The sequence below is a fragment of the Equus asinus genome, chromosome 20, assembly GCF_041296235.1.
Source record: "Equus asinus isolate D_3611 breed Donkey chromosome 20, EquAss-T2T_v2, whole genome shotgun sequence".
NCBI lineage: Eukaryota > Metazoa > Chordata > Mammalia > Perissodactyla > Equidae > Equus > Equus asinus.
In genome coordinates this window covers 13,505,406-13,530,714 of record NC_091809.1, presented here as the reverse complement: position 1 = coordinate 13,530,714, position 25,309 = coordinate 13,505,406, and the positions used below count along the sequence as shown (strand labels likewise).

At 49.0% G+C, this 25,309-nt stretch overlaps 1 protein-coding gene across 2 annotated transcripts; it reads right to left on the bottom strand.

Annotated features, from left to right (window-relative positions):
- Positions 1-4,107: 4,107 nt before the first annotated feature.
- LOC106827083 (zinc finger protein 57-like) lies at positions 4,108-21,788 on the bottom strand. Of its 2 annotated transcripts, XM_014834729.3 has the most exons (4): positions 21,620-21,788; positions 11,956-12,082; positions 11,391-11,526; positions 4,109-10,793 (listed from the first exon to the last, which is right to left on the bottom strand). In XM_014834729.3, exons 1-4 carry the CDS (start codon positions 21,620-21,622, stop codon positions 9,185-9,187), a joined length of 1,875 nt encoding a protein of 624 aa, XP_014690215.1. In that variant the 5' UTR covers positions 21,623-21,788; the 3' UTR covers positions 4,109-9,184. The 2 variants fall into 2 exon arrangements, with proteins under 2 accessions (XP_070347789.1, XP_014690215.1); XM_070491688.1 differs by lacking the exon at positions 11,956-12,082 and having other exon boundaries at positions 4,108-10,793.
- Between the last annotated feature and the right edge of the window lie 3,521 nt (positions 21,789-25,309).

Sequence of the window (25,309 nt, the reverse complement as noted above, 5' to 3'; positions counted from 1 at the left end):
TGGTACAGAGAGGGAGGCACCTGTACAGATAGAGATTTACCTTACAAATGTAAATGTGTCCTAACAAAGGGCAAGTTCCATTCCTCAAAGCCTCCTTTCCTGTTCCAGTTTATCAAAAGCAATCAGCCTCAAACAATCCTGATGCCAAAGAGACATATCTTGGGGTGGCCAATTTCAGGTCCCTACACTAGCAAGCCGTAATGAAGTCCTCTCTGTCCTGCCACCTTGCCTCCTGATTATTGTCGTGTCTTGCGGTGAGCAGACGAGCCCACTTGGCTGGTAACATCTCCAGGACTTACCTGGCACGGTCTATCGGCTGACTGGTTCCGCCTTGGGTACATGATTATCAACACACTCATCCAGTTCCTTTCGTATGAGGCCCGCCTCAGTGGAATATCAGGCCAGCTGGTGGTAATCAGAGTCCAATACTATGTCGGTGGATGGGAAGGATTTCCTAAGGACCTAACCCCAACCTGTTCTGAGGGGCCGTTCTCGTCCGTGGGAGGCCAGTAGGTCAGAGTGTAATCCAAGTTTCCTGGGTTTCGAGACTTAGTTTGGAGAGATGTCGTTTAGAGTGTGGTTTGCCTTCTCCACTTTCCCAGAGGATTGTGGGTGCCAGCCCAAATGCAGGAGTATTTAATTTGTAAGGCTGAAGAGACGCGTTGTGTTATTTGAGCTACAAAGAGGGACGTTGTCACTCTGTAAGGTCTGGGGGAAGGCAAAGCGTGGGACGATCTCCCTCAGAAGGGCCTTTGTTACTGTGATTGCCCGTTCACTTCGACAAGGAAAGGCCTCAGTCCAGCCTGTAAAGGTATCGACACACACCGAAAGATGTTTATGGCCATGACGTGGAGGCACTTGAGTAAAGTCCACTTGCCAGTCTTGCCCGGATAGGGGCCCCGGCGTCGTACAGGCCGTAACAGAGGAGGTGCTCTAGCTGCCCGCTCTGGATTGACTTGAGCAGAAGTGGCGCAAGAGCGGCAGAGCTGCCTAATGGTGGCCTGGAGAGTATGGCCATCGAAGGATTTGGAAAGTGGTTGAGTCAAAGATCGTTTGCGGAAATGGGCAGCCTGATGAATTCCATTAACTGATGTCCACTGGAGGCTTTTAGGTGAGAAAATTTTCCCTGATCGTTAATTAGCCAAGACTGCTTTGTTTCCTGGGTGTTTCCCTTTTCTTGAGCCAGGGTTATTTCTCGATTTGTACAAATAGGACTAATGAGGCCCAAAGCAGGGGGAAGGGGAAGTCAGCTTAAAAGACTACTTTGTTTAGCTGCCTGTTTAGTTTCCCAGTCAGTGAAGTTATTCCCCTTGCTCTCAAGGGCTAAGTCCTTCCGGTGTCCCCAGCAATGGACAGAGCTACTTGCTCTGGAAGAAGCACAGAGTTTAAAAGAGCAGAGACCTCTGCTCCGTGTTTGATAGGGGAGGTCTTCACGTTGAGTTAACCCCTTTCCTTCCATGTGGCCCCGTGTGCATGCAGCACCGAGAAGGCATGTTGTGAGTCAGTGTAAATATTAAGAACCATGTCCTTCGCCAGGCAAAGAGCTCGGGTGAGAGCAGTGAGTTCAGCCTCTTGGGCAGACGTATTGGCCAGAAGGGCTTGTGCCTTGAGGACGGGAAGGCGTTTACTATGGCGCAGCCGGCCTCGTGGATGCCCTGTTCTGTGAAGCTACTGCCGTCTATACAGCAGGTGTCATCCGCGTTATCCATGGGGGAGTCCAGCAGGTCAAGTCAGGCCTGCGAGAGCACCCTTGTCCTATGACTTCAGAGCATGTGCTTGAATCCTGGGCTGGGTAATCAGGACCGGGCACAATGTCTGCCAGATTAATCTTGACAGACCCTGAGGATGGCATCAGGGGAGTCTAGGAGGATGGCCCGATATTTAGTTAGACGTCCTCTGGTCATCCATTGATGTCCCTTAGGTTGTAAGACGGCTTGTACTTGATGGCGAGTCGTGACTGTTCAAGCTTGTCCCATAGTTAATTGAGAGGCCTCCTCAACTAACGGAGCTGTAGCTACCACGGCCCTGAAGCAGGCTGGCCATCCCAAAGCCACCGAGTCTCGAGTTCTTGAGAAATAGCCAACAATTCGGGTCTCTAGGCCTGGTCCTTGAGTGAGGGTACCGAGGGCCTGGCCCTGCTTTTCACTAGGCAGAGCTGGGGCTGGGGCAGAAGACAGTTGTTGAATGGACCAAAAGGCCTTGTCCTTGATTTCTGTCCATTCCAGAGGTTCCCGATCAGGTCCCCTGGTTGCTTCATGTGAGGGCTTTGCTGTTACCTTGAACTGAGGAAGCCATGAACGAGAGAGTCCTGCCACACCCAGGAAAGTGCCAAGTGTCATTTTGTCTTTGGTGGTCCGCGTTCGAGGATAGTCGTTTTCCTATTCACAGAAACTGCCCCATGTCCTGGGGTTAAATCGTAGCCCAAATAGGACACCTGCTGTTGTGAAATTTGTGCCTTTTGTGGGGACACTCGATATCCCCATTGGGCTAAGAAATTAAGGACAAGGACAGTGTTGTGATCAGAATCCTCCTTTGTGGGACTACAAACAAGAACACCATCAACATATTGTATGAAGCCGGCAACAGGGAGTTCAGCATCCCGCAGCTCCTTGCCTGGGGCACTTCCGAACAAATGGGGGCCACCCCGAAAACCTTGCCGGAGGGCTGTCCTGTCAATTGGGTGGGAAGAGCTTCATTAGGAAACTTTCATTCAAAGGAGAATCAAGGTTGGGAAGTTGCATCCAGAAGAATCCAGAGGAAAGCATCCTTTAAGTCCAGGACTTAAACCAATCAGAGATTTCCGGGAGCTGGGAAAGTGTAGTATCTGGGGTAGGCTCGATGGGGGGACAGGAACAGTGGCCTCATTAGTTATGCAGAGGTCCTGGAGCAAACGATAATCTCCACTTGGCTTCTTCACAGGCGAGACAGGAGTGTTATAGGGAGATTGATGTCATTGAAGGAGGCCGTGACTGAGGAATTTTAATAAGAGGGGTTGTGATCCTTTGCCTCTGGTTTTGAAGGGTTTTGCTTCTTCTGGGGAGAAGAGAAGCGTCCTGCAGGGTCATAGAGACCGGCTGTGCTGTTAGAGCCCTTCCTGGAAGGGAGCAGTCCCAAACCTGGGGATCAGCTCTTCACATATATGGGGTGCAATATTAGAGGGGATCTGGGAAACAACAGAGCTTGGAGAGAGTGCAGCAAACAAGCCATCCTCCTCTCGTGTTAGAATAAATCAGCTTCCTAACTTTTTCATTGAGCCCTGCCCTAATAGTGGAATTGGACAAGCAGGTAGGTCTAGAAAAGTATGGGAAACCACCTGAGTCCCGTATTGGCAAGATACAGGAAGAGTCTGATAACAAAACTTAGAGTCGCCCTCTATTCCGACAATATTTTGATGGGACTCCCGAGTTGGGCCAGAGTGAGAAACAAGTGCAGAGTAAGTGGCTCCTGTGTCAATAAGAAAGTTGATCTGCTTCCCCTCCACATCCAGAGTCACCTGGGGCTCAGTCTGTTCGATGGTGACGGAAGCCGGACTGGCCTCTGGGCCCCTTCAGGCGGAGTCCTCAGTGTCACACCCCTGGGCAGGGAAGTGTGTTCTTGGCCCCTCCTCACTCTGGAGGCAAGGACAATCGTGCTTCCAATGTCCCTCTCACTTGCAGAGAGGACAAGGCCCAGGAGGAAGCTCCTTTCTGGGGCACTGTTTCCTCCAGGGTCCAAGGTGATGGCAACGGTAGCAAGGGGACTCACCTGGGCCTCTGGCATCGGTAGTTTGAGACTTGGGCCACTGGTTAGCCTGTATCTGTGGCATTTCTGCAATGGCAGCTGCTGAAATGTGAGCCTGTGCCTTACCCTGTAACTTTGCCCTTCTGTCCTTACCCTGTTGTTTTTCTTTTTTCTTTTTGAGGAAGATTAGCCCTGAGCTAACGTCTGCTGCCAGTCCTCCTCTTTTATTTATTTATTTATTTTTTGCTGAGGAAGACTGGCCCTGAGCTCACATCCAAGCCCATCTTCCTCTACTTTTTATGTGGGTCGCCTACCACAGCATGGCTTGCCAAGTGGTGCCATGTCTGCACCGGGATCCAAACCGGCGAACTTAATTGCTGCACCACCGGGCTGGCCCCTGTCCTTACCCTGTTTAAGAGTCAAGTCCCGATCATTAAACACCTGAGTAGCAACCCCCAAAGGTCTCTGTGCAGGTGTTTGAGGACCCAAGGCCCATGTAGTCTCTTTTCTGCATGTGTCTGGGGCCGACTGACTAATGAAGCGATGTTTAGCATAGCCGTCCCTTCCGGAGAAGGAGGGTCTACATTAGTGTCTGTTCGAATGGCTTCAGCTAATCTCCCTTGAAAAGGGGCAGGGTTTTCCTCTGTTCCCTGAGTTATTTCCCGGAGTTTGTCAAAATTCACTGGCTTTGTAAATCCCTTCTTCACCCCCTCTATTAATCACGAGACACAGGCAACAAGCTGCTCTGAGTCCAGGATCTTGATTTAGGGACATGGATGCTTGAATTTAAGGAATTTCAGACCATTTCCCCAGGCAACGGCAAAATAAGTCTAGTTGAAAAGTAGTATTAAAATTTAGGGTGCCGTTCATGGGCCATTTTTCCTCACTCAGAGTATATTGAGGCCAAACAGTATTACAGTAAAAGATGTCTCCTTTTCTTTAGATCTTGTAGATCAAATTTGCCCAGTTATTTAAAAGGCAACCCCAAGGTGAGTCCTTAAGAACAGAATGAGAAGCTTCTATGGTCCTAGGAAGCAAAAAGATGAAGAGAGATGAAAGAAAAGGGTCCATTACCTTGAAAATCCCCCCTGAACCTAGGGCAGCGTCCTACCCATTGTTCTGCCTCTGAGGTTCCTATAGCAAGAGGCGATGGGGACGTCCCCCGGCATTGCACCCCTTGTGTATCTTCCCTATTATGCCTGGGGATAGTCCTGTTAGGCATCTATTTCCATAATAGGGAGGATTCATTCCTATTGGATATTTGCTCGGGCAAGTCATTTTCCTCCACAATCAGCTTATCTAGAGTTTCCAAAAATTCTTCAGCTGCCTTCACACCAGCACTCACAGACTCACCGCTCGCTTCCACCTGATGTAAGGAATAACGATTCTTGAATTGTTTCAGCCACTCAGAGCTAGCAGTAAATTCAACATCATGGGCAGGTCCAGCCTTTTCTTTCAACATAGCAAACATTTTGCTTTGCCTGTTATCATCCCGGTGCTGAGAGGGCCATCCTTCCGTGTCTCGTCTTCAATCTAGGTCATTAGAAGTTTCTCCATGTCACACGTAGGTCCTTGAATTTTCGTTAGCCTCTTGGCCTTCGATGCAGCAGATCATTTAACAGCTTCTCTCAGTTTGCTCTTCAGGATCGTAGCTTTGACGGAATGGGACATACCTGACTGCCGAGCAATAACTAGCACTGATTTTGCACCTTCATAGTCCTTAATCACTTTGAATTGCATTTCCAGATCAGTCACTTGATGTGGCCTCTTACTGGCAATATTTGCAGTGGATTTTGTACGCTTAGGGGCCAAGGTGAACAAAACAACATGAGATTAAGTCAGGCACAAGAGAAAACAATCCAATCAAGAGATGTGGCAAAATCGAGATGTATGAGGCTGCTGCCAGCATAACACAGCATACTGTTTTCCCTTTAACTTTTTTTAAGTAGAAAGGACACACTTTTAAGATAATTAGTATAGTAAATACATAAACCAGTAACATAGCTATTTATTACCATTATCAAGTATGATGTACTGTACATAGTTGTATGTGCCATACTTTCATCAGAGTGGCAGTGCAGTGGATTTGTTGACGCCAGCATCACCACAAACACGAGTGAGGTGTTCTGCTGCGACATCACTAAGTGATAGGAATTTTTCAGCTCCATTACGCTCTTATGGAACCACTGTCCTATATGTGGTCCATCATTGACGGAAATGTCATTACGTGGTGCTGACTGTAGCACTAAATTCGATTTGCTAGTATTTTGCTGAGGATTTACGCAGCACATTTCGGAATGTTTGTCTGTAGCTTTTTCTTGTGGTCGAGTCTTTGCCTGGCTCAGAATGAATTAAGAAGTGTTCCTTGCTCTTCAATTTTTGGGGGGAAAGTTTGAGAAGCCTTCGTACTAGTTCTTCTTTGAATGTTTGGTAGAATTCACCAGTGAAGCCATCAGGTCTTGGGCTTTTCTTTGTAGTGAGGTTTTTTTTATTACTGACCCCATCTCCTTACTTGTTATAGGACTATTCGGATTGTCTATTTTTTTTGGTTTGCTTATAGGAATTTGTCTGTTTCACATCAGTTATCTGATTTGTTAACATACGATTGTTCATAGTAATCTCCTTGTCCTTTTTATTTCTGTAGAATCAGTAGCAGTGTTCCCACTTTCATTTCTGATTTTAGCAATTTGGGTCTTTTTTCTTAGTCCATCTAGATAAAGGTTTGTCAATTTTGATCTTTTCAAAGAACCAACTCTTGGTTTTATTGACTTTCTCTATTGTCTTTCTATTCTCTCTTCTGCACATCTCCGCTCTCATCTTTATTATAATTTCCTTGTGCTACTTTTGGGTTTAACTTGTTCTTTTTCTAATTCCAGTGTGATCTAGGTTCAGTATGTCAGCTTGCACTCATAATAGTTTGGAAAGGCAGGAGGCAGAGATTTCCTTCAGGAAGAGGGAAAAGTTTGCAGAAAGGATTCTGAACTATAAAATTAACAATAGCCTCTGCCTTCTGCCCTGGTCATCTCCCAAATGTCAGACTTGTAGTGTGCCATTTAGCAATCATAACATTACATTTTCAAAAGTCATCCCCTAGGGGGCTGGCCTTGTGGCACACTGGTTAAGTGCACATGGTCCACTTCTCGGTGGCCCGGGGTTCGCCGCTTAGGATCCCGGGTGTGGACATGGCACCGCTTGGCAAGCCATGCTGTGGTAGGCATCCCACATATAAAGCAGAGGAAGATGGGCACGGATGTTAGCTCAGGGCCAGTCTTCCTCAGCAAAAAGAGGAGGACTGGCAGTAGTTAGCTCAGGGCTAAACTTCCTCAAAAAAAAAAAAAAAAAGAAAGAAAAATCATCCCCTATTCTCATCCAGACCTTTCTTTTGGAAGATGTACAGATGAGGAATGAAAGTGTTTCCACAGAAGAACATTTCAATATGAGTTACCCAGAACAATTCATCTTTAGGAATTGTTCAGGATGAAATCCTAAGTTTTCAGAAATTTCCAAAATGCTTTTCATAACCTCCCACCCCAGTGGTCCTGATCATTTACACACAGGCATATCTCAGAGATATTGCAGATGTGGTTTCAGACCACTGCAACAAAGCAAATATTGTGGTAAAGTGAGTTACATCAGTTTTTTTGTTTCCCGGTGCATATAAAAGTTATGTTTGCACTACAGTGTAGTCTAATAAGCGTGCAATAGCATTATCTCTAAAGAAAACAATGTACATATCTTAGTTTTTAAAAACTTGACTGTTGGGGCTGGCCTGGTGGTGTAGAGGTTAAGTTCATGCACTAAGGTTCGGCAGCCCGGGGTTCACAGGTTCGGATCCCAGGTACAGACCTAGCACCGCTCAAGCCACACTGTGGCAGCGTCCCACATGAAACAGAGGAAGATTGGCACAGATGTTAGCTCAGGGCCCATCTTCCTCACACATACAAAAAAACTTTCTTGCTGATAATACGCTAACCATCATCTAAGCCTTTAGCGAGTTGTAACCTTTTTGCTGGTGGAGGGTCTTGTGGAAAACACAGTATCTGCAAAGCACAGTGAAGTACAATAAAGCAAGGTAGGCCACTAGTGAAGGGCCCAGAAAAGACCAATGTGTTTCTGGGGAGAACCGCCTTCATCAGCTGTGTGTCAGGGGAAAGGCGAGGGAAACAGCATCGTTGTCCTGATACTTTACTCACAAACTTTAACTGGTTGTTCTGTCGGCCTCAGCCTGTTGCAGGGATCCTGTCAGCTGCAAACGTCCCAGCCAGTTGCCTGCAGCTGTACTCCTTGCAGTAAGCCCCCCGGCTATTTCCCCGGCTGGACCCAATGTTGTGGCTCGGCTGGCTCCTATAGTTCTTACCATGATTGTAAGACACACCTCAGAAAAAAAAAAAAAAACCCAGCAAGGAATTTAGAAGAAAAAAATTTATTGCTCACAAATCCTGGAGAGCACACAGCATGCCTGAGGGCAGCATGGCGAGGTCAGGGGGAGAGAGAGAACAGAATTGGGCTCTGCCTTTATTCAGGAGGAGGGTGGGGGGCCGAGGCTTTCAGAGGTTCACTCTTTATTGGTGAATTTAAAATGTAAAGGTGGGGATTCGGGCGAGGAAAGGAAAAAGCGCAGTCCCTCAAGCAGTCAGTTCTCCAGGGCACCCAGGGCTTTGGGAAGGGGAACTTCGTGGGTAGGAGGCAGCCTGGTTCCTTATCTAGTTGCTCTGGCAGCAGCTGTGTGAGAGCGCTGGCAATGTTGGTTCAAGATGTGTCTTTGAGATGGAGGCCTCAGCATTCAGAAGCTTACTGTAAGGCACTTACGCTCCAGTGAACAAAGCTTATCATCTGACCCTTAAATTGCAATGTTATATAAAAGTTAAACTTGAGGCCAGCCCGGTGAAGCAGTGGCTAAGTTCGCATGCTCCACTTCTGTGGCCCGGGGTTCACAGGTTCAGATCCCGGACAGGGACCTACACACCACACATCAGCCATGCTGTGGCAGTGTCCCACACATAAAATAGAGGAAGATCAGCACAGATGTTAGCTCAGGGCCAATCTTCCTCAAAAGAAAAGAAAAATTTAAATACATTGTCATATTAAAAGCACACTTGTAATCACCATGGCCCAATAAACTTCAAAAGGAAAAGGGAAAACATGTATTAACTGAAAAATCAGAAAAAAGTGCTATTCAAACTTATGCACTAGAGCCCAAAGGACTTACAGAAGTATTTCTGACATAAATATGTATTGTGAAAGAACTAGAAATTCACTTAGTAACCCAGTTTTGAAGTGAGGTAGTGACAAGGACAGACCTCATTTGTAACGTCTGTAATACTTCTCTCCTGGTGCGAATTTCCTGGGGCATTACACAGTAACTTGCGTGAGGTGTTCCAACATTCCTTACAGCTATAGGATTCCTCCAGAGAAAGCAGGGCTTTCTAAAAGCTTTTGAATCTCTCACACATCCATGGAGTTGCTATCCAGTGTGCATTCTCACGTGGTTTCGAAAGGATGAGGGCCACTTGAATGCTTTCCCACACTGCTCACATTTATGGGGCTTCTCTCCAGTGTGCATTCTCACGTGCTTCTGTAAGGATGACGGCCAACTGAAGGCCTTCCCACAGTGAGGACATTCATACGGTTTTTCTCCAGTGTGAGTCCTCACGTGGCCTTGAAAGGACCTGGAAGAAGTGAAAGCTTTGCCGCACTTTTCACATTTATACAGTTTCTCTTCGGTGTGAATTCTCACGTGTTCTCGAAAGGTTGAGGGCCAACTGAAGGCCTTTCCACACTGTTTACATTTGTAAGGCTTCTCTCCGGTGTGAGTTCTCACGTGACCTTGAAAGGACTTGGGGGAACTGAAAGTCTTCCCACAGGTTTCACAGGTGTAGAGTTTCTCTCCAGTGTGCATTCTCATGTGCACTCGGAAGGTCTCAGGCCAACTGAAGGCTTTCCCACATTCCTTGCATTCATAGGGTTTCTCTCCAGTGTGAGTCTTTTCATGTCTTTGAAAAGACTGGGGATAACTGAAGGTTTTCCCACACTGTTTACATTCGTAGGGCTTCTCCCCAGTGTGTGTGATCATGTGCCTTTGAAAGGTGGAGGGATAAATGAAAGCTTTCCCACAGTCCTGACATTGATAAGGCTTCTCTCCGGAGTGGGTTTTCACATGTCGAGTAAGACTGGAAGACGCATTAAAGGCTAGGCTGCATTGCTTGCACTCATAGCTCTTCTCGGCCGTGTGCATCTTCAGATGTTGAGTGAGGGAGTAAGGGTGACGAAAAGACTTCCCACATACTTTACATTCGTAGGGCTTCTCCCCAGTGTGTGTGATCATGTGCCTTTGAAAGACTGAGGGATAAACAAAGACTTTCCCACATTCCTTACATTTATACGGCTTTTCTCCAGTGTGGTTTCGCACATGCCTAGTAAAACTAGAGAACTGACTGAAGGTTTGCCTACATTGCTTGCATTCATAGGTTTTCTCTGAGGTGTGAATCTTCATATGTTGCCGGAGGGAGTAGGAATGGTGAAAGGCTTTCTGACATAATTTACATTCATAGGGCTTCTCCCCAGTGTGTGTTATCACGTGTCTTTGGAAGATGGATGGATAAATGAAGGCTTTCCCACATTCCTTACATTTATATGGCTTCTCCCCAGCATGAGTCCTCATGTGCCTAGTCAGGCTGCAGAACTCACTGAAGGCTTTCCCACATTGCTCACATCCATAGTTTTTCTCTGTAGCGTGAGCCCTGATGTGTTGAGTGAGGGAGTAGAAATAAGGAAAGGTTTTCCCGCATAATTTGCATCCATAAGGCTTCTCCCCGGGGTGAGTTCTTGGGTGTGAGGGACAAAAGCAGCTCTGCCTGCATTGCTGACACCGGTACGGTTTATGTCCACGGCGAGACCGGACGTGCCTCTTCAGGGAGGAGAGATGCAGGAAGCCCTGTCCACACTTGGTGCATTCGTACGGTTTGACTCCGGGAGAAACAGTCTGGTACAGATTAAGGCTGGGCACGTGACTGCAGGCTTCTCTGCATGGATTTCCTTCATTACGTTCACAGAATCTGTCCACCACGCGGTTTCTATTAAGAGTAAGAAGTGCTTTATTAACAGTATATTCATTAACAGGTTTTTTTTTCCAGATTAATGAGTCTTAAAAACGCCATGTGTGACTGCATTTCAGTCGACAGGAAGTTTTTCTACTCCTTTGAATTGTTTGAAAGAACTAACTAAATGCTCTAGCAGAGGGCTCAGGCGTGTTCACTATTCATACACTGTTTATTATATAGAAGTTGCTCCCTAATTGTTTCTAACTGAATTATATTCTAAATACTCAATGTCTAATTAAATTAAAATTTTTTCTTTGTTAAAATTCTTGTGAATAAACAAATTTGGAGCTAGGATTATAATTCTCTTTCTTTCTCTCCTTTTTTTGGTGAGGAAGATTTGCCCTGAGCTAACATCTGTACCAATCTTCCTCTATTTTGTACATGAGTCACTGCCACAGCATGGCTGCCAACAAGTGGTGTGGGTCCACAGCTGGGATCTGAACTGGGGCCACAAAAGCAGAGTGCGCTGAACTTAACCACTAGGCCACAGGGCCGGCCCCATAATTTTCTTTTTTTAAATTTCATGGCACACTAAGATTCTCTCCTGAGACATCTGCGAGAGCAACTCACCTCAGATCTCTCCCATGATTTTTGTGCTGAACTTCAATACTATGGTCCTCCCAGTTTTTCTGTTTATTAGGTATTTCTTCCTCATACATATCCTGTTCAGAAACTGGCCCACTGGCTTTAAATGGTGTCTCACAATCTGAAACAAAAGAAGTAAGTAAACAGACGAAGGGAGAAGGCATTTCTGAGCAAAGAAAGACTTGAGCACTTTGGGGACTTCACCAAGGACAGGCATGAGGGGTCAAAATCTTAGGCAATTCCCTAAAGACCAACCAAGTTTTCAAACAAGAAATCTCTCTTGTGAACCCAACGGACCCACAAAGCAAAACCCACACTGATGACACTGAAGGAGCTTCAAGTATTTTAAACAAAAACAAAGATACAAGACACAGTTTCATACATAGATTTCCATTGTCATAGAAATATTATTATCGTCTAGGTCCACAATGGCTGTGACCATCTCTGTCTTATTTGCCCATGTATTCCTTGTCCACTTTTCAAATCTTGGCACAGCACCGATGAGACACGCTTGTTCACTAAGTAAGTGAGATGATGCTGTCGTCCTCACCCACAGAGGCCAGGTTCCTGCAGGTCTCCAGCATCACGTCTCTGTAGAGCTTCCTCTGAGCACCATCCAGCAGAGCCCACTCCTCTGGGGTGAAGTCCACAGCCACGTCCTCAAAGACCACCGTGTCCTAGAACGTCAGAATGTGTGCAGGAGGATGGGTGAGCCTGAGAGCCCTGGGGAGCTGAAGTCAACCCACAGGAGGTTCACGCGGGAGTCTGTGGTCCCCCACATCTGCTCTGACTCTCTCACCCTCACTTCCTAATGGATTTAGCAGCAGCACTAACGCTCGGAACTTAACTCCACACTTGGCTGGGATTATTCACCTTATTCCTTTCTACCAGCAGGGTCGGGAGGGAGATGCTACGCGAATGAAATAAATGCTTCAACTGGAGAATGTGCAGCAGGCCTCAGCTGCCCAGATGCCACACCTTCTTCAGGACCAGCCCGTGGCCGGCTCCTGGGGGAAAGTCTGTAAGCCCTTGGAATACACCACCTGACAGGAGTGCTGTAGAGCTGGGGCCTTGGGCCATGCCCAAGTTTACGCCAACCATGTGATTTAGAATGCCTGCCTATTTGCTCCACTGGGGGCCCTGGGCCCACTGCATCAGTTCAACTTCTGGAGGAGCTGGACGCGGAGTAGCCAAGGGCACTCAGAGGGGCACCCCATGCCTATGTGGCTAACACTCGATAAAACCCTGGAGTCCCAGGTGTGGGTGAGCTCGATTTCTCACATGTTGCCACACATGGTGCTCTGTCTGTGCAGCTCCACTGAGAGGGGATAATTTGAGTTTGGGCCTGTTTGTCCTGAATTCTGCCCTATGTGTCTTTTTTCTTCATTAATTTTAATATGCATCCTTTCCCTTAATAAACCCCAACACTGTGTACAACCACTTTCCCAAAAAAGTCCTTCTGTGAAATAAACGCTTCTGTGAGCCTTTGGAGTGAATCCCCAACACCCGAGAGTGGTCCTGGAGACACTGACACAGAAGACCATCAACTCCTTGTGGTAAAAAGTAATTCACTAGAGTGGCTGTCAGTGGACTGGAAGTGGCAGAATAAGGAATTAGCAAATTTGAGGACAGTCTGATAGATTACGCAATCTGAAGGACAGGGAGAAGCAAGATTTAAGGACAGAACCTCGGGGAAAGGTGGGCACCATTTGGGGCACGGACACCCGTGTGATGGCAGCACAAGGACAGGAGAGAAAGGAGCAGGACAAACACTCGAAGAAATAATGGCTGAAATCACCTTAAATTTATTGAAAGACACCAAACCACATGGAGAGAAAGAGCAATTGTCAACAAGGGACCTACATCCAGAAAGCTATTTTTTAAAAATAAAGGTGAAATGAAAACATTCCCAGATAAAGGAAAACTAATTTTTTTGACCAGGAGAAGCACATTATATAAAATACTAAGGACATTCTTTAAACTAACTGCAATTGTCCCCAGACAGTGACTCGAATTCACATGAAAAAACAAAGCACACTAGTAAAGGTAATTATATGAATGCATGTTTTTCTCCTTTATTTTCTTAAATGATTTAAAAAGCAGTTGTGTAAAATATTGTTTATAATGTATTTTTGGGTGTATCTCATGTAAGATGTCACATATTTGTAATCTATTTTCCAATAACAGCCCAAAGGAGGGGATGGCAGCAGAGCTGGATGTGGAAGGAAAGGGAACGATGAGAGACGGTAAAGTATTGACACACGCAGTGTGGGCCGGGTGACATGGACAAATACGATTTATGTAACAGCACCACAGAAAGGGGGCAGAGAGTGACACGGGAGCACCACTTCTGCATGTCACTGGAAGGAAGCGACTGTAAATCTGGAGCTGGTCTGATTAGATGTAGGTGGTGACTCTCATGCAATCAACTTCTTAAAAGCAAAAAATACCAAAAAAATCATTAAGCCAACTGAAATACTTTACTAGAAAATATTCACTTAATGCAACACAAAGTAGCAGAGGAGGAGGGCAGGAACACAGACAGACTGGAGACACACAAACAGAATGGAAACAGCGAGCGAGTGTCAGACCTGTCAATACCAACGCGAGATGTGATGGATCACAACTCCCCCAAAGGCAGAGGGTCAGAAGGGAACACAAGCTGTGTTCCCTCCGCAGGAGACATTATGTCCACGCACCTGCCCTGCCCTCCCGTGGGGCCCCTGGAGTGGGCCCTGTCCCTCCAGGACCTGTGAGCCATTAACTCCGCTCATTCAGTTCCCTCCTGCTCTCTTGTTGACCTGGGGCTCCACTTCAATGTTGATTTAACAAAACCACAACAACTGGCATCACAAACAGCATGGACTGAGTTGCACCTGGAGCTGTCCAGGAGCAATGCCAAATGGGAAGCTGACCAACTGCTTCCTCCAGTACAAGCAGGAAATATGCCACGGTGTCGGCTGGAGCGAGGTATGTGATTAGACACAGGCTTCACGTTGGGGTCCCTGGCCCACCATCTTGCCCCATCTATCTGCCACTCTACAACCAGCCACCAGTGAGTGGAGATTAAGAAATGCACAGGGTCCACCATTAAGGTTCCCATTCCCAAAATTAGGGAGATGACAGATGACACCCAAGAGTCTTGGGGCCCCTACTCTGCCGTCCTAGATCTAGCCAACATGTTGCACTCAGTCCCGATAACTGACTATTCAACCTCAACTTGCTCTCACTTTTCAGGAAGCCCAGGGTACCTCTCCTCAGCTGCCCATGGTTATCTAAACAGCCTCCTGAAGGCATCATTTCATGATTCAGGGAAAGCCTCACTCGGGTGTCGCCGGCTGGAAAGAGAAGGCCAAGTCACACATGCTGACTGTGGGCACTCATGACTGCACACACACGCCCCCACACACCAGAAGCAGGTAACGAGAACATTACCGACTCCTTATGCAAACCGTGCATCTGCTCCAAGGCCCCAGGTGAGCCACCTCCCAGAGGACCAGACAAGCCCCAGACTCAACTAGCCCTCCAGAGACACCACACCCACCAGCTGAGTGGCCCACTGACATCAGGCCATGGGGGGGGAACAGGACTCACTGAGTGGGGACACAAGTGGACAGTCCCCCTTACCTTGGCTTAGCCAAAGTAGTGGCAGATAATGGCCTCCTTTGCTCCCAAATGAAATTTTGGAAGTCCCGCAAGTGAGGATATGTGCCTTGGGGCGACAGACCTTATTCTAGAAGGGAAATGGATTGAACTGGACCGCTGCCACCCTCTGCTGGAGCGAGGAGGTATGCAAGCACCATCATGGACACCTTCAGTGGACTCCTGCGGGCCACTCCTCCAGAAACGCTGCTTCCCATCGTGTCCTCTTCTTGACCAGGTGTGTGCTCATCCCCTTTGACCTACCAGACATTTCAATCTTCGCCAGATTCAGATCAAGGTACTCGTTTCACTTCTCAAGTTCAGTCATAAGCGAGGCCTCCAGCATAGATACTGATAATTTAACACCTGCCAGCCACTCCTGCTCTTCGTGGGTGCCCATCTGGGAAGGCCACCTCCAAGCTCACCAATGCCTTAGCTAACACTGCCCCAGCCCAGGAGCTCAATGTTGGAGATGACGAGGCCTCAGACACAGATGCCACAGCCCAAGAGAAGTGGGAGGGAGACAACGCTCCCCAACCTCACTGGACAGTGGGACTTTCCCCTCCCAGATCGCCTCCACTTCTGAAAGGAAATGACTGGGGTGCCTGTCAGCCCCAAGGCCATGTTGCAAACATGTCTCCAGCCGATTGGCCCTGAGAAGTCTAGGGAGACTGTGCTGCTGAAACAGCTAATGGCCTGCCTCATGAACCTTGCCTCAATCAAAACGCTTAGGAGGTCCCCTGCCAACCATATGGCACCACTAGATGTCATTTCACCTTGATGGCAAGCCAAATGATGTGGCCGAAACCACACTAGTCACAACAGGGCACTTCTTCACGTCACCCTGCCTTGACCTGCCTAGACCCCACGGTCAGGGACGTCTGTCTTCTGTGTTCCCTGCCCTGGGTACTAGATTACAGCTTTTGCTTTCTCCCCAGTGTATCCACGACAGACCCTACTCTCTTACTGTTCCCACCACCACTGCTGGCACCTCCTCCACTCCTCTCCACGTCTTACCCATAAGCTCCTCCCCGTTATACACACGATCCTCTCCCATGCCACAACCAAGTGGGCCAGACCCGACACAACAAATACATTCAGACAAAACTCTGACAGCAGCCCAAACCTTGCAAGTAAAATGATGTTGGATCTGTGTCCACACAGCGCCAGACCTCCAGTCCCACGTCACTACCTATCCTGCCGTTCTTCCCGGTGGTCAGCCCCTTGCACTAGTTCCCTCCAAACTACCCTAAGTCTCATTGAGGCTAAACCGAATCCCTAACCAGGACCCCAAACAGGGCACCTGTGGATAAGCATCCAAATAATGAACCTCAAATGGTGGTACCTTCTTAAGGCTGCCAAGTATACTCCAACACAAAGGCCAGCCCTCACCCTCTGTACGCACCGCCCCCAAATGAATAACACTTCACTCAGATTCTACAGTGGACCTAACGGCGGGGCAGGAGCAGGTCCACTTGAGCCTGCCAGTCCACGAGGTACCCATGGGGATGTCCCCGTGATTACAGTGTTGTTACCTTAATATCCCACCCCCCTACTCCCTCCCAGCACTTTTCCACAAGAGACATCCTACTTGAGGACCAAAAGGGCCATTCTTATCCCTGTCCTGTTGGGACTGGCCATCACCAGTGGGCTGGCAGGCACAGGGACGGGTGTGTTAGCCCTAGCCCCAAAAGATCGAATATTAAAAGAAATCAAGCAATTATCAGCAACCCTAAACAACCACAGATAAACACCACCACACACTCTGGGTCTGATGCTGCAACAGTGACTAACACAGATGACGGACAGTCAGTCGGAGTCAGAGTCCTACTGGCTAAACAGGGTGGAGACTGTCCTGTACAGGGCACCTCTTGCTGCATGCACATCAGCAGCTCAAGACAGAACAGGTCAACCCCTACTGTCCCCCACTCCCTGAGGTCGCTGATTTGTTCTCATGGCTTTAGCCGTCCACCTGGGGGCAACGGCTGAGACAGGGAGTCTGCTCATCACAGGTTCCATCCTTACTGCCTTGGTTCAATGTGCTTTACGACAGAAAACCATGTACGTCCATTAACATCTGCCACTCAAGCAACTGCCGTTCCTGAAGTCGCAGCATCACAGGATGGAGTGCTGAGCCTTTAGCTAAGCTGCTCCACGGTACTGCTGCCTCAGCATCCATTCTGTTTAGCCAAGCTGCCTGTGGGGGGTCCTTGAACTGCCACTCGTCCCTTCCAGGAGTGTGTGCCCCCGACAGCAGCCCCCAGATTCACAAGCAAATGCAAGTCCCCGATATGAACCCCTCAAAGGCCCCTGTGATCAACAGTTGCCCCCACTTCTCCCTGTGTGCCCCTTGGACAAGTTGCTCTTGTGACAAAGACTGTCCGAGTAGATCGGGAAAACAAGGCCCAATTAGATGCTGCCTATAAGAAACCCACTTTAAATACAAAGATGCAAATAAATTAAAAGTAAAGAGAGAGACAAAGATACGCCACGCTAACACTAATCAAAAGGAAGCTGCAGTAGTCACATTGATTTCACTGAGCAGACTTCAGAAGGACAATCCTCAGGGGTAGAGAGGGGCATTACATAATGACAAAGGGGTCATTTCTCCAAGAAGACAGGACAATTCTTAATGTGTATGCACCTAACGAGAGTCAAAATACAAGAGACGGGGCTGGCCCCGTGGCCGAGTGGCTAATGTTCCATGCACTCTGCTTTGGCGGCCCAGGGTTCACTGGTTTGGATCCCACGTGCAGACCTGCTCCACTCACCAGCCATGCTGTGGAGGCACCCCACATGCAAAGTGGAGGAAGACCGGCACAGATGTTAGCTCAGGGCTAATGTTCCTCAAGCAAAAGAAGAGGATTGGCAACAAATGTTAGCTGAGGGCGGATCTTCCTCACACACAAAAAAAATACAAGACAAGAACTGACAGAAACACAAGGAGAAATAGAGGAACCCACTATTAAAATTGGAGACTTCAACACATCCATATCAGAAACGGACAGGCCCGGGAGGCAAAAAGTGAGTACGAACATAGCGGAACTCCACAGCACCACGCAGCAGCTAGATACAATCGACATCTACGGACTGCTTCATCCAACGACAGCAGAACACACATCCTTCTCAAGCGCGCACAGGACATCCACCAACATGGACCTCATTCTGGGCCATAAAACACACCTTAACAACATAAAATGGAACAGAAGTCATACAACGTACACTCTTAGGCCACCATGGAATTAAATTGGAAATGAGTAACATAAAGATGACTGGAGGAGTGACACCAGCATCATGGCGGAGTGAGTCGTTCCCTTTGTCTCTCCCCTCTAAGTTTAAACCAGCTCCCTGCACAGCACACCAGCACGGCTGAGATCCATGCATCTACACATCTGAATGTGGCTGGACTGCACCTCCAGGGGCAGCGGAACTAGGCAGCAGGCCTTTCCCCCTCCCCTGGCGACGGCAATCTGAAACGCAGACCCTGACACTGGCACAGTCGCCATCCACCACAGGCTGCAAGGGCAAACAGCACTCGTGGATTGGCCCCTGACCACCCCACCTTGCAGTGGTGGCAGGTGGTGCACATGTCCTGAGGCTTCAGGACACAGAGCGAGGCCAGCAACCCGGCCCCTTCCTTCTCCCCTGACAGTGGCACCAGGCTTTCCAGCAGTAGGGACAGGAGCAAGACATAGATTTCACCGGCAGGAGCAGGCTGCCCTGACCTGAGGTCCCAAAGAGCACACTGGCATGTGCCAGTGACCAGACTGCAGGGCCACCAACACTTGTGGCTTAGCCACTGCCACTCCTCCAGCAGTGGCAGGTGGCACCTGTGACCTGAGGCTTCAGGAACCACAGCAGAACCTAAGACCCAGCCCCCAGCGGTGGCACGCCTGACACCAGCTCTATCAGCAGTGAGGACTGCATATAAGAACCCAGGCCCCCTGGGGCTGGCCCCGTGGCCAAGCGATTAAGTTCGCACGCTCCACTGCAGGTGGCCCAGTGTTTCGTGGGTTCGAATCCTGGGCGCGGACATGGCACTGCTCATCAAACCACGCTGAGGCAGCGTCCCACATGCCACAACTAGAAGGACCCACAACGAAGAATACACAACTATGTACAGGGGGGCTTTGGGGAGAAAAAGGAAAAAATAAAAATCTTAAAAAAAAAAAAAAGAACCCAGGCCCCTGACAGCAACGGTGACACCCAGGAACCCAGCACCCCAGACAACCCAGGAGCAGCACAGGTGGTGCACAGGGCAGGAGCACATGAGCCCGGGGAGAGCCAGAGGGGGACCATGAGACTCAGGCAACTCAAGACCCACGACACAGACGGCGCTGAGGAAGTGTGCAAAACACTCTAACCGCACACGGCTCCTGCTTAGAGCTCTCCACGAAGACAACTCTCGTGCCAGCCACGGAGCTGAGGACGCTGGCTGTGGACTCTTTATTTGCCAGCCATCGAGAGGGCATTATGCACTGGGGTACACCAACCTGACAGGCCCACACTAAAAACTCAACAATGAGACAACCCTGAAAACAGTCAACAAAGGTGCAGACTATTTGAATAGAGCCCCATTTCCCCACCACGTTTCCTTCCTCTCTCCACTGCCCTGGGGAAAACGGATTCCAACACCCGCCCCCCATTAACTAACTCATGTCGCTAGGGCACTTGACTTTTAAAATTCACACTCAGACAAATCCACACTAAATTAAAAGAGATGAGGCATATGTGAGCCACTGATCAATTATATACGAGAGGCTGGCTTCACTTGTGATTTGATCTGTGGTCTGACAGGTAACAGCTTTGACACCCCCACCCCTCTTCCCTGCCTGGTCAACTTCCGGCAACCCAATAAAGAGGCCTAGGAGTGCCACACGTCCTGTGATCCTCGCGGGTGGGAGGGTGAAACCTCATGAACGCCCAGTCCCAGCCCTGGCCACTGCAGAGGCCCCATCCACTGTCTCTGGTCATTTGCAAGAGCTGACACCTGCCACGATCTCCCCAGATTGCCAACTATTTTCTGATCCTCTTGGTGTGTGTGGCATGAGTCTTTACACTGAAGGGGTTCAGAACTGGCCTCCCTAAGATGCGCCACATTGGTATGTGAATTACTTTGAGCTGAAGGCACCGGAGACCCTGTGGGAGCAAGAGAAATTTTTACCTCTCCCTTAAAGAATTTAAGTTGGGGATCTTGCCCATAGGAAGAGTTACCACCACAAATAACTTTTTATGACCTATATGTACGGCAGAGCAAACCTCTAATTACTGAGTGTCTGTTCTTCTCCTCGTCCTATGAGTCACCCTTCTCTGGTCAGAAGCCCCAGGCCCCTATCCCATTCCTTAGCTCAGAAGGGCATATATACCTCCTTTGTGTCTCTGAACCTCTCATGTGCATGGGGTCTTTGAATCTCTTATGCATGTGGGGTCCCTGTACGTACGAAATCAAATCAGGTTTTTCTCCTGTTAATCTGTCTCGTGTTGATCTGTTTCTTAGACCGGCCAGAAAAACCTCCAACAGCAGACAAAGTTTCTTGCTCCCCCAAAACATCCAAACCTATTTTGGGTCAGAGGGGTGCGGGGAGAAGGTTTGATTTCATCCCCAAAGGGCAACCACAAAACAGAAGGACACACGTGGAACATGTTTTTGGTGTGAGGAACAGGGCCGAGGATGGGAAATCTGGAGAAGATGAGTGGAAGAGAGATCCAATAACGGTTTTAGAAGCACTTAGAATAGAAAACTCTGAAGCCATCACATGGCCACTAGCAAGAGAATCAAGAAAGGAAAATGGTCCAGTCCTATCAGGGGACAGACACGACAGAGCAACAACAGTGAATGCAACTACCACTCCATGGCAAACTAACATATCTGCACGGAGGAAAACCGACATCCAATTGCACACAGTGCGATGCCCTTTGCACTCAAAAGAAAACATGCAAAATTAAATGCACTGACTTGGGGAGTCACAGGCTTCTAATTCGCCCGCAGAGAGGAGGCCTGTCTTTGGAGTCATTTCAAGCGGGGCGTCTGCCGCGAAGGCTCCTTCCAGGCCTTGGCCTGGCCCTCCTTACACGGAGGGTCACTTGGGCTGTCTGGCAGGGCTGCGTGCATCTTCCTGCCTTTCACCCCATCACTAATGTGGAACAGAGGGCATTCCCACACTGAGCCCCGGAACAACACGAGTCAGCATCTGGGGGCAACGAGCAAACCTGAAAAACTATTCTAACTAGAAGAAAAACTTTCCGTTTCCTGAAACCTGAGGCCCCAGGGAAGCGGGACCATCAGCGCTGCGCTGGGACCCGCTCTCAGGTCAGGGCGGTCCCACCCCGCGGCCGCCCCGCCGCCCCAGCCCTGACCGCCGGCCGGGGTCGTCCCGTGCCCCTCGGACCCCGCCCAGCCAAGGACTTGGGTGGGAGCGGGACCCCCAGGCGCGGTCGGGACACGACGCCGGGACCCACCCCGCGGCCGAGGGCGGGGACTCGCGGGGAGACCCAGGCCCGCGGCCGCTTCCAGCCGGTTCCCGCCGGTTCGAACCAGTCGCTCCGGGTCTCGGCCTGGCCCGCGCACTCACCATCTCCGCCAGGTCCGGACTCTCCGCGCGTCCTCCCCGCGGCCCCGGCAGGTGACAATGACCAGAACGGGGCACCTGGGGCCGCGCGAGGCAGGTGAGCAAGGGGACGCGGCCGGACTAGAGCGACGTCCAAGCGGGTGCAAGCGCGCCCGCCCCCGGGCCTGATTGGCCGGTGCTGCAGCCCTCAACATCTTGATTGGATGAAATTCCAGCCACTCCCCCTGCCAGAGACTCCGATTGGACAGTGCTCTGACTCACCCCCCCCCCCCCACCGGGGCCTGATTAATAAGTTGTCCGTTGATTGAACAGATCCCGGGCGGCCCCAGCGCGGCCTATTTTTCTCCGGGTCCCGCCCCCGTCGCCTCTTATTGGACAGCTCCCAAAGACCCGCCCCTGTCCCTTGATTGAGCGGTTGCTGGGCCGCCCCTACTCGCCCCGTTGCTCTCCGGTCCCGCCCCCTGTCCTCCCTGATTGGACAGTGTTACAACTCGGGGGCGTGCCTGACAGGTCCTGGCGGTGGTCACGTGGCAGGGCCGGGCGGAAGCGCGGGTTCTCGGCCTCAGCGGTTTCCTGCGCGGTTGTCTGCCCGGCTCCTCACAGCGCTCGGACTCGACCGCTCGGGTCGTGGGCTCTGAGCAGAAGCCGCTGCCGGCTGGGTGGACCCAGTCTCGGCCCGCAGCTCGGCAGCCCCATCTGCTTCCTCCTCCTGGACTGGGAAGTCCTGACTCAGTTTCCCTGGAGCGCCCCTTGTCCGGAGCCTGGACAGGATGGGATGGGGGACTGGTGACCGGCAGGGTCAGGGGTCGGCCTGGGGGCAGAATCACCGTAGATCGGTGCCCTTTAAGAACAGACCCTTAACAGTGACGTTGCCGCATGCGAGGCAGGGTCTGGCTGGGTTTTGACATGTGACCTTTGACTCCGAGGGGCCCGCCTTCTGTCCCCTCCTCCAGTTTAGAGTTCAGAACACCGCGGTCCCGGGTCCTCTGCCCCCCGTGGGAAGGGGGTCCCCGCGGCCCCAGCCTGCGCAGGACTCATTTAAGCACAGCCACTGGGTGAGATGTTAGAATTGTCATGTGTACCTTTATTTCAAGGAAATTTATGTCGCCATCAGCTGAGATGTAGGTGGTGTTAACCTGAGAATAAAGAGCCAAAAGGAGGGGCAGAAAGGCATTTATTTGGGGATCAGAGAATTGCAATTCCAGGAGCACAGATTCAGGTCGAAACCCAAAGACTGTCCCAATTACATAAGAAGGGCACAGGATTTACAGAAAAAAGGGAGGAAGATGAGGCGAGTTGTAGAGTTCATTGGTGCTAGACGAGTTAGGCCAGGTTTGTCCTTCATTGATTGGTTATCCATTTGGTCAACAGCAAAGTCCAGTTTCATCAGTCCTTACAAACAGGACATTCTTGTCCTTCCTGACTTCTTAGAATGTTGGTGGTTTGGTCCAGTTTGGAAGATAAAGAAAACAAGATGGGGCCAGCCCCGTGGCCAGGTGGTTAGGTTCGTGCACTCTGATTCAGCCGCCCAGGGTTTCGTTGGTTCGGATCCTGGGCCAGGACCTAGCACGGCTCATCAGGCTGTGCTGAGGCGTCCCACATAGCAGAGCCAGCAGGACCTACAACTGGAATATACGACTATGTGATGAGGGGCGTTGGGGAGAAGAGGGGGAAAAAAAGGAAAATTGGCAACAGATGGTAGCTCAGATGCCAATCTTTTAAAAAAAGCAGAGAAAACAAGCTGGGCAAGGCAGTTCCCCTGAAATGGCTGCTCTGGCTCTATTTTAATGTGGCGCCACTCATGTTGTCTTTGACACTTGTGACACACGGAGAAGGGTGTTGGTGGGGCAGGGTTCAACTTGGAGCGTGTTGAGATAGAGATGAGAGTAGGAAAAACTAAAGCAGAAAAAAAACCATGTAAGAATGTTATTAGATTTAAAAAGTTTTTAAATAGAATGTTATTAGAATGATCGGTCCCAACAGCCAAAATGTGGAACCGCCAAATTGGGGCTAGCTGTTGAATCAACACAACACAAAAATGGTGTGGTCACAGGGGTAACGATAGGTGAATAAAGTGAATGAAGTGCAAAGCTATGGAAGATTCGAAACATTTCTGAACAAAAGATATTTGATATAAATGGTACACACAGTTTGATTCTGTTTACATGTAATTAAAACAGGCGACATTATCGCATACATAGGTGATGAAACTATAAAGAAATAAAAGGAAATTATCTTTTAAAAGATTGGGATATTGTTGGCAGCGAGAGGACGGGGTGGGGCCTCTGATGGGCCCTCAACCCGAGTGGGCTGTGTCTGTGACGGCAGCCTTGTCCAGGTTGGGAGGTCATAGATGTTTAGTCTGTAATGTTTCTGTCAAATGTACGTTTTATGCATCTTTCTGCAGATATATTTTACAGTAAAATGTTAGGATATCGACTAATATAACTCACCAAATGCCATGTTGAAAAAAATCATCTCAAAGTATCACAATAGATGGAGGAAAGCATTTTATACACGTCAACATTCACCCATGCAAATATTTGGTAATTTAGGAATAGATGAGAACTTTCACCCCCTTTTTAAGGGCATCTTCAAAAACATGTTTATGAAAGAACGCATGTGCAAGTGGTCAAAATTCACTCGTTCAATAATATTATGTACAAAACAAGAATGCCCCGGCCCCAGCCCCCTTCAGCATAGACTATTCATCCAGCCAGTGCCACGAGGAACAGGGGTACGCATTAGAAAGGAGGAAAAAGTCACTTGTGCCATAGCTGGAACAACTGTGTGTTTACAACCTTCAAAGTATCTAAGGGGAAGCAGAGAAAAAAGATGATCGACAGCTTGTCAGGATGTGAACCCAAGAGAAACATAAACGTCATTCCATTTCTAATCACTGTTGAAAAGAAGTTGACCGATTTGAAAGACAACGTGTACGAAAGCACAAAGAAGTTATTAAGTACCAAATAAGCCTAATGAAGGCTATAGGGAGAAGCGAGCGTAAAAATTGTGAAATTAGACTGAATGACATCAAAGGAGGCTCAAAGAAAGGCAAACGTGGGGCAGGTTCCACGAAAGGAGAGAGCGGTGTCAACACGGTGTCCGTATTTAATAGATGTATCGTTTTCACAAAATTCCATTAATACTACCACCAGTCCTTCTTGGAAACCTCACAACCTTGCTTCTAAGTTTTATAAATAAGAACAAATGTTCAGTGACAGCCGTGCTGTTCTGAAGAACGAGGTGGAGGGGCCCTAAAAGGACCAGGCATTAAAACCTGCTGTGCCGGGAGCATCATCGTGAAAGCACAGAAGTATAGTGGGAGCACGTTCACAGAGGCAAGGACCATTATCACTGAAAACGGAAACTCTGCTACTTTCAACTTCATGGCCTTTCATGTTAACACATTGTCCAGGGACACGTGATTTATCAGAAGCTTCTTCCCAGGTGCAGGACTTGAAAGTGGCTCTGCTGAGAAGCCCCCCAGCAGACTGTCCTGGGGACCCAGTGAGGGAAGGAAACACACGGATAAACCTTCACGAACTTGGATTTGTTAATGATTTCTTAAACATCACACCAAAAGCAAAAGCAACACGAGGAAAAAACAGATCAATTGGACTTCTTCAAAATTAAAATCTTTTGTGCATCGAAGGACACTACACAGAGAGTAAAAGGACACCCCACAGAACG

Coding starts and splice junctions, on each gene's coding strand:
- LOC106827083 (XM_014834729.3), bottom strand. Junction 11,527..11,955: donor CAGGAACCTGGCCTCTGTGG/GTGAGGACGACA, acceptor CTTTTGTTTCAG/ATTGTGAGACACCATTTAAA. Junction 10,794..11,390: donor AATCATGGGAGAGATCTGAG/GTGAGTTGCTCT, acceptor TACTCTTAATAG/AAACCGCGTGGTGGACAGAT.